Genomic DNA, 9,658 nt, shown 5'->3' on the forward strand with positions numbered 1-9,658 from the left:
GCTACGATTGGGGGAATCGTTGTAAGCGAATTCTGCCTGGGCGAGAGCTCGACCCCGTAATCGTGAATTTTCTCCAGTCAAACTCTGTAATAAATTTTCCAAGCTCTTGTTCACCACTTTCGTTTGTCCATCAGTCTGCGGATGGTATGCAGAGCTGAAGTTCAGTTGCATGCCCAACTTTTTCCAGAGGGTGCACCAAAAGTGCCCTGTGAACTTCACATCCCTGTCTGAAATGATAGTTCTAGGTAGGCCATGTAATCTAACAACCTCCGTGAAAAATAGGTGTGCCACGTACGTGGCATCACTAGTTTTCTGACAAGGGATAAAATGAGCCATTTTTGAAAATCTATCTACCACCACCATTACTGAATCATACCCCCGCTGTGTTCTAGGCAGTCCAAGAACACATTCAATGCTGACCGAGTCCCATGGCCTGCTTGGAACAGGTAGTGGTGTGTAAAGTCCAGTATTCTAACTATGTCCTTTTGACAGTTGGCAGACTTTACACCTGTTTACATATCTCTATACATCCCTGCTCATTTTAGGCCAATAATAGAAATGTCTGAGTTGCTGCAAAGTTTTGTTGATGCCAAAATGTCCCGCTAATCCGCCGCTATGCTTTTCCCGTACAATATTCTCCCTCATTGAACAGTCCGGGATACATAATTGCCCACCTCTGAATAATAATCCTTCCTGTAAATTATAGTCTAACCACAGGCTTGCATTCCTTAATACGGGATTTTGGCAGGCTTCAAAAGCTTCCTTAAAATCCATTTCGGTTTGGTACAAGTCTTTTAAATGTTCGAACCCCAATACCTGTATGCTACTCTCCTGTAAGAGCAAGGCTCTTCTGCTCAAAGCATCTGCCACTTTGTTAGCTTGCCCACTTATGTGTTTTAACATGAAAGTGAAACTCTGTAAGTATTCTACCCACTTGGCGTGCTTATGGTTTAACTTGTGCTGCTGCATTACGTATTGCAATGCCGAATTATCAGAAAACAATACGAATTCATTGCCCAGTAGGCAGTGCCTCCAATGTTTTAACGCTTGTACCACTACGTAAAATTCCTTTTCGTATGAGGAATATTTATGTCGTCTCTCATTCAGTTTTTCACTGAAAAATTCCACTGGTCTGTCATCCTGACTGAGCACAGCACCAATCGCTATTCCACTTGCATCACATCAAACTTGAAAAAGTTTATTGAAATCGGTAACCTCAAGATTGGCCTCTCCGTGATCTTTCGCTTCAGAAGCTGAAAACTGTCTTCTACCTTCTTGGTCCAACAGAAAGGCTGGCTGGCCTTTTTGATGGTCTCTAACATTGGTGCACAGATTTCACTGAAATTTCTAATAAACTTTCGATAAAATTTTTCCAATCTGTGGAAACTACATACCTCAAATAAGCTCTTCAGTAACAACCAATTTATAATTGTTACAATCTTCTCGGGGTCCATTTTCAATTCATTTTCCGCAACTACAAACCCCAAAGAGACCAGCTCCTTCTGCAGGAAAGTGCATTTTTTTAAGTTTATCAGCAATTTGTTCTGCTGTAATTTCTCTAACACTTTTCGAACATGTTGAATATGCTCTCTTTTTGTTCTGCTGAAAATTAAAATGTCATCAAGGTAAACTATCACGAACTTGCCAATAAATTCCTTTAACATCTCATTCATCAGTCTCATAAAGGTACTAGGAGCGTTGCTCAATCCAAATGGCATGACTAGCCATTCGTACAACCCTTCATTAGTTTTGAAAGTTGTTTTCCACTCATCTCCTTCCCTAATTCTGATTTGATGATAACCACTCTTCAGATCAATCTTTGTAAAATAAGCTGCTCCACTAAGACAGTCCATCATGTCGTCCATCCTGGGTAATGGAAATTTATATTGAATCATATTTTATTAATGGCCTGCGAATCTGTACACATTCGCCATTCTCCACCCTTCTTAGGTGCAAGTATTGTTGGTACTGCACACGGGCTCAAACTTTCTCTGATCAGTCCCTTATTCAACAACTCCTGCACTTGATTACAAATTTCTTCATTGTCCTTCGGACTCATCCTATACGCTGCCTTGTTTGGCAAACTTGCTCCCGGTATAAAGTCAATGTGATGGCTAATACTCCTCTTGGGAGGCAACTTATCAGGTAAATCGTCAACCACATTGTCTTGGAATTCTTTCAACAACTCCTGGATTTCTACAGGAAGTTCTGCTTTTTCCGTGTTCAACAACATCGGTCTTGTCCTCCTTACAATTGCATAATTGATCTCATTTTCCTCAATCTGCTTCACAAACTGTTTCCCTCCAATTAACAATGTTTTTGTTCCACTTGGTTCTGTTGCATCCTCTTCCTTGATGGGTGCAAGCGTATGTTTGATCCCATCTTTCACAAATTTATAACAATTTGTCTTTCCATCATGTGTCACCCTCCGGTCATACTGCCACGGTCTCCCAAGCAGTATATGGCACACGTCCATTGGCATAATATCGCAGACCACCGTGTCGTGATATTTGCCAATGTGGAATTCTACCTCGCACTATTCGTCAGCTAATAACTGGTGGCCTTTCTGTGTAGGTTTTAACCCTATACAGAAATTACCTGCATACGAATTCTTAAACAAAGAAAATAAACAATGCGAGAGCATAACCCATAAAACACATATGAACAGAGATTTTTTTCCCTGGATCCCAAAACCGGGACTACGAGCTTGATTTTTCATTATTTTCCTTTCAATTTTACAATACATATTTATACATGCCGAAGCATCCAATACCATGGACCGAAAAACCATAACGTCCAATACCATGTGCGAAAATCATGCACAAAACCATAGGTAGGTTCGCCCAACCTAATATAGGGTCCAAAATTTTTTTTCCCACTTGTTGTTTTCTTTCCACAAGGGGCCATAGGAGAGCTTAGTCATTTTTCCAGCCCTAAAACACCCATTGTTTCTCTACACCAAGAGAACTTCTCAGAGCTCACAGATTTTGTCAATGCATCTGCAGTATTCTTCAAAGTGTCCACCTTTACCAGTAACACCTTTTTGTCTTCTATCATATCCCTCAAAAAGTGATACTGAACATCAATGTGCTTTGTCTTTGAATGATAAGCAGGGTTCTTTTCCAAGAAAATTGGACTTTGGCTGTCACAGTCTATTCTTATAGCTCCCTGTACTAACCCCATACTTGAACACAATCTCTGCAACCAAACTGCTTCCTTGCTTGCATGAGTGGCTGCCATGTATTCTGCCTCTGTAGTTGATAGTGCCACTACAGATTGTTTCTTACTCATCCAACTGACTGCACCTCCAAATAGGTTAAACACATACCCACTTGTAGATCTTCTCTGATCCAGATCTCCAGCCCAGTCTGCATCAACAAAACCATGAATATCCAACACTCTGTCCAATCCTGGTCTTCCTTGGTAGCACAAACCATAATCACTAGTGCCACGCAAATACCTGAAAACCTGCTTCACTGTTGTCCAGTGCTCCTTCCCAGGTTTTGACATAAACCTGCTCAATACTCCCACTGCATGTGCAATGTCTGGTCTAGTACAGACCATTGCATACATCAGGCTACCGACTGCACTTGCATATGGAACACGGGACATGTCCTCTTCCTCTTCTTGTGTCTTGGGACACTGTTCAGCAGATAACCTCACACCTACAGGAATAGGAACCTTCACCGGTTTACTATCCTGCATATTAAACCTTTGCAGTATTGTCTCGACATACTTCCTCTGGTTTAACCAGAGCTTCCTCTTTGCCCGATCTCTTTTAATTTCCATGCCCAAAATATAGTTTGCAGCACCAAGATCTTTCATGTCAAATTTGGAGGACAATTGGGTCTTCAAATCCTAGATAATTTCTTTGTCATTTCCAACCAGCAACATATCATCCACATACAGGACCAGATAAATAACAGGGTCACCAATTAATTTAAAATACACACAATGATCTGCTTTACTTCTGGTGAAGCCAAGTCCCCGTATAAATGTATCAAATTTCTGATACCACATCCTTGGTGACTGTTTTAACCCATACAGAGACTTCTTTAACTTGCATACCAGTTCTTTCTTACCCTTCACCACAAAGCCTTCAGGTTGCTTCATGTAGATTTCCTCTTACAAATCCCCGTGAAGAAATGTTGTCTTCACATCATCTGTTCTACCTCAAAATCAAAAGCAGCAGCAATAGATAAAAGTAATCTAATAGAAGCTACCTTGGCAACAGGAGAAAAAATATCACCAAAATCAATTCCCGGCACCTGGGAATAACCTTTTGCTACCAACCGAGCTTTGTATTTCTCCACCTTTCCTTCTGCATTAGTCTTCTTCTTGAACACCCATTTGCTGCCAATGGGTTTCCCTCCAGCCGACAACTCTACCAGATCCCAAGCCTCATTTTTGTGCAAAGATGCCATTTCATCAACCATGGCCTCTTTCCATAGTTTTCCATCCTCTGAATCCACTGCTTCCTTCACAGTTCTGGGATCATCATCAGTAACAGACAAAGCAAAATTTGAACTGAAAGTAGATGGACTATACCTTTCTGGCTGCCTTCTTTCTCGACCTGATCTTCTCACAGCCGGAGTTAGTGGCTCTTCATCTTCTGATTCCTCCTCTGCTGCAGAGTCTGATTCTTCCTCCTTTGGCTCAAACTCTATCTTCTCAGGTTCCTTTGGTTGGACTTCATGTTGAATAACATCTTTTACCTCTCTGAACACCACATCTCGGTTGTACACAACCTTCCGTGTGACTGGGTTCCAAAGCTTATAACCCTTTAAACCATCCTTATACCTAATAAAGATGCACTTTTTAGATTTACTATCCAACTTGGTTCGTTTCTCCTTTGGAACATGTACATATGCAACACATCCAAATACCCTCAGATGTGAAAGAGAGGGTTTCTTACCAGTCCATACTTCTTGTGGAGTCTTATCCTCCAACACTGATGAAGGTGATCTGTTGATCAGGTAACATGCAGTATCCACTGCCTCTGCCCAGAATTCCTGTCCTAACCCGACACCACTGAGCATGCTTCTTGCCCTTTCCATCAACGTCTTGTTCATTTTTTCTGCGACTCCATTTTGCTGAGGTGTATATGGAGGAGTCTTCTGCCATGCTATACCACACTTCTTACAAAATTCTTCAAATTCCTTGCTGCAAAATTCTCCACCATTATCTGTCCTCAGCACCTTTATCTTCTTCTCTGTCTGATTTTCCACCAGAGCCTTAAATTCTTTAAACTTGTCAAAGACTTCAGATTTCTTCTTAAGGAAATATATCCATGTATTCCTTGAGAAGCCATCTATGAATGATACATAGTACACAGACTTACCCAGTGATGGAACCTTCATAGGTCCAAACACATCACTATGCACAAGCTCTAATATCTATTTCGTCCTCTTACCACCATAGGGGAAACTCACTCGATTCTGCTTCCCATACACACAATTTTCACAGAAATCAAAATCCAGAGAGCTATCATTCATACCTTCTACCATACCTTTACTATGAAGTATCCGAAGGCCCTTCTCTCCAATATGTCCAAGCCTTTGATGCCACAACATGGTCTTCTCTCCAGAGACCACTAGATTTTCTACTCCATTTTCAGGAACCATAGAACTATTGCACCCATCAACAACAGTGCTACCTTGCAGTTTGTACAGAGTTCCAGTCCGAACTCCTCGCATCAATATCAGTGCTCCTCGAACCATCTTGCAGGTATCTTTCTCGAACACCGTCTTTACACCTGCATCATCCAACTTGCTTACAGAAATCAGATTTCTGGCCAATGCAGGAATATGTAGAACACCCGGAATTGTTCTAACCCTTCCACCTTGCAACTTCAACTTTACTTTTCCCCGACCAATGATTCTAGCCTTCCTATCATCTCCTAAGAAGACATAACCACCATCGTATTTCTCATACTCGCAGAACCACTCTCTATGGGGAGTGAAGTGAAAGGATGCACCTGAGTCAATCAACCATGCCTCATGATCTACATGTGTACTTGAAGAAGCCAAGTACACATCCCCACCTTCATCTGAGGTGGTTTTCGCCTCTGCAGAAGGAGCATCATCAGATCCCTTTCCTTTATCAGTAGCTTTAGATTTACAATCCCTTCTGAAGTGTCCTTCCTTTCCGCATTTCCAGCACACCACCTTTGTAGGTTTTCCTGGAGATTTAGATCTCCCTCTAGATTTAGATCTCCCACTCGATGACTTATTTTTGTTTCTGTTCTGGGACCGTCCTCGTACAGACAAGGCATCACCATTCTGGTTGTCCATATTCTTCCGTCTCATCTCCTCCGTCAGTAAGGCTGAGACTATTTCATCAAACTGCAAAGCAGTTGCATTGCTACCTATTGCAATAACCAGACTATCCCACGAATCTGGTAGAGAACACAATAGACTGATGCACTTATCTTCATCTGAAATTTTAATATCAACAGATAATAATTGACTTACCACAGTATTAAACGCATTCAGATGCTCTGTCACCGAGTCTCCATCTTTCATCCTCAGGTTATACAGCTTTTTCCGCAGGAACAGTTTATTCACCAGAGACTTAGATTGGTACAAAGTCCCTAACTTGACCCACAAAGCCTTTATCGTAGCTTCCCCTGATACATTCAGCAATACTGAATCTGAGACACACAATCGTATTGTGCTCTTTGCCTTCCGATCCAATTTCTTCCATTCTTCATCGGTCACTCCCGATGGTTTAGTACCCGGATTTACCGCGATCCACTGATATTTATCGACCAACAGACCCTCCATCTTGAGTTTCCACAACTCAAAACTCTGACCATTGAACTTCTCCATATCGATCTTTCCACTGCTCGCCATCTTTTTTCACCACCAGAATCGATCTCGCAGATCTCCCACTGAACAGGGTCTACCACAGGCCCGAGCGAAACCCCTCAGCAACAAAGGCGTCCCCTTGAAGCCAAAACAGCTCTGATACCAAATGTAGGTTTTAACCCTATACAGAAATTACCTCCATACGAATTCTTAAACAAAGAAAATAAACAATGCGAGAGCATAACCCATAAAACACATATGCATAGAGATTTTTTTCCCTGGATCCCAAAACTGGGACTACCAGCTTGATTTTTCATTATTTTCCTTTCAATGTTACAATACATATTTATACATGTCGAAGCATGCAATACCATGGACCGAAAAACCATCGCGTCCAATACCATGTGCGAAAATCATGCACAAAACCATAGGTAGGTTCGCCCAACCTAATATAGGGTCCAAAAAAAAATTTCCCGGGGCGCTGCCCCGGACCCCGTAGAGGGGGGCTACCCGCCCCCCTCAACCCCCCCAGACAGGCGGGGCTGCCGCCCCCCTGTGACCCCCCCCCGCTGTGTAATAACCGCAACGAAGGGGGCCTACCGCCCCCCTCTAACCCCTTGTTTCACTACGTAGTTTAGTCGTGGAAAGAATATAACGCAATCCAACATTCTGTAGCCACGACACATTGTAAGGCGTGGGGTGTTTAAGCTGCTTCAAGACCAGCTTCTCCACCATTTTGATGGCAGCCAAATTGTCCGTACCTCTGCTATCTATAATCAATTTACAACACTTCCCCTGTGATTTGCAAACTGTTCGAAACAACGCTTTTCGCTAGCTCTGTCCAGCCATCTCTTTGGCTGGTTTCAACAGCACATTGTTCAAAATTAGAGCTTCCCCCGTTTCCACCACGTTCTCTATCTCCCGGGGTTGTGCTTCAGCTTCCTCAGGCTGTGCAACAAATGCTCCCCTCTGGTCAACGTGTTTAGCTTCCAGGCATTTGAAGGATCTGTGCCACCACTTATGGCACCTGTAGCACTGGACATTAGTCCCTCTTCCGCGACCATTTCCTCTTCCCCGCTGATATGGCCGACCTCCTCTAGTGCTTTCTCCCTTCTCTGTTGTCCCTGAAGCTCTAAAACTACTACCTTCTTCGCTGTTTGTGGCAGTTCTCCCTCTGTCGTAGGACTGTCCTCGTCCTCTGCCATTCCCTCTCCCTCTCCTGTTGTTCTACTTCCTGTTTATTTTCTCCTCAGCCTTTATAGCACTCTGAAAGGCTTCTTCAATATTTCGGGGAGAGAGAACACTAATCTCGTCCAATATTTCCAATCTCAAGCCATTTACATACCTTATTGTTTTTTCTGGAGTATCGTCCGTATAACCAACACGTAAATTTACATGGTAAAACTCTTCCGTATACTCCTTTACAGTCATACCCTTCTGCCTTAAATTTTGCACTCGTTGGTAAAGCTCAACCTGGTAGTCTTTCGGCAAAAATCTGCCCTTCAGTTTTTCCACCATCCATGGCCACTTTCTTTTTGGTAACTTGTTCATTCGTCTCCTGTCCGCTTGGAAACTATCCCACAATAAGGCGGCGTGCCCTTTTAATTTAGTTGCAGCAAATCTAACTCTTTTATCCTCACTGATTTCCTCATTTTCAAAATACTTGTCTAATTCACTTATCCAATCCAGCAAGACATCTGCGGACAGACTCCCATCATAGTTGGGGTCCTCTAGTTTGGATTTGTTGTTGGCTAACAGAACTGATCGCAACAGCCTTAACTCTGGGGATTCTTCTTCTGACCCATCTGTAACAGTTGCTGCCTCATCTTCACTGTCATCCCCAAGTTCCGGGTCTCTTCGCCTACCTGCCTCTACTGCTTCCAAGCGAGGTGTAAGGATTCTCAACTGTTCTGTCAATCCTTCGTCTGCTACTCTGCGTGCACCTCTCCCACGTCCTCGTCTTTGTACTTCCATCTTCCTCTACTTTCTCAAAATGCTACTCTGATACCACTTGATGGGGCCAGCCCATGTGGCCCCGCCGTTCCAAAGCTGATGTGTAATGCACTTACGATCTGGACAGTAATGTAATTGATTTGGTAATAAATGTTGTTTGATTTTCAATCTCCTTGGGTTACGGCATGGGTACCTTGATGGTCTGCTGGGTGGACAACTGTCCCTTCTCGGGATTTTACAAACCCGCCTCGGTTTGGTTTTTACTCCATTCGTGCTCCTTTGGTGGTCATTGTTACGCTGGTCTTTAGTTCTGTGAGCTCCTGGCGACTCTTTGTAACTTCTGTGATTTCTACGGTGAAATATATGAACTCCGCTTGCCCGATCAACGGTGTGGTGTGCGTTTGGTTGCGGTCGTGGTCTCTGTTGTTCCAAGTCTTGGCCTGTATGCTATCTATTGTTTGGTGAAACACTGGTAAGGTTTGAACTACGTTCCATTTGCATGTGACCTTGTTGTCGTTGTAGTGTATATCCGGCTTTGATATGCGCCTCTATGTATTCTGGTCACTGTCTGCTCGTATCTCACAAGGTTTTATATCTATTCGAGAGTTGTAAGGTTAATGAGGGCATCTACTTCAGCGTGGGTTCGTCGGCTTCCAATTTTGACAGGTCATGTGGCGTGCTCTGCCCGTCCCTCTGCCAACTTAACCGGTAAGCTTTCGTTCCTTGCTAGATTTTATTTCTGCTATTTGTTTTGAGACTAATGGCCCGGCTCCTCTATGAGCAGGGGCTCGTCCGGGTGCGGAATTTACAGCTACGGCTCGCCTATCAGGTAATGGCCCTTATTAAACTTCCTCAATAGCTTCTTCCCAATTCTCCGTTCTTGTTTTCGTTTGCTG

General features: G+C 43.1%; 1 protein-coding gene across 1 annotated transcript; it reads right to left on the reverse strand.

The window, feature by feature from the left end:
• Nucleotides 1–8,036: 8,036 nt before the first annotated feature.
• Nucleotides 8,037–8,783, reverse strand: LOC149249314 (uncharacterized). The gene is made up of 2 exons (XM_089452636.1): nt 8,675–8,783; nt 8,037–8,614 (listed from the first exon to the last, which is right to left on the reverse strand). Exons 1-2 carry the CDS (start codon nt 8,781–8,783, stop codon nt 8,037–8,039), a joined length of 687 nt encoding a protein of 228 aa, XP_089308762.1.
• Nucleotides 8,784–9,658: the final 875 nt, after the last annotated feature.

The sequence above is a fragment of the Pinus tabuliformis genome, chromosome 7 (assembly GCF_031772625.1).
Source record: "Pinus tabuliformis cultivar Carrire ecotype Pingquan chromosome 7, CPIR1, whole genome shotgun sequence".
NCBI lineage: Eukaryota > Viridiplantae > Streptophyta > Pinopsida > Pinales > Pinaceae > Pinus > Pinus tabuliformis.

Excerpts from the sequence above, each read along its gene's own strand:
- LOC149249314 (XM_089452636.1), bottom strand. The coding sequence starts at position 8,783 with ATGGAAGTACAAAGACGAGGACGTGGGAGAGGTGCACGCAGAGTAGCA. Across the intron at positions 8,615-8,674 it reads CTTGGAAGCAGTAGAGGCAG|ATGGGTCAGAAGAAGAATCC; the intron begins GTAGGCGAAGAG and ends CAACTGTTACAG.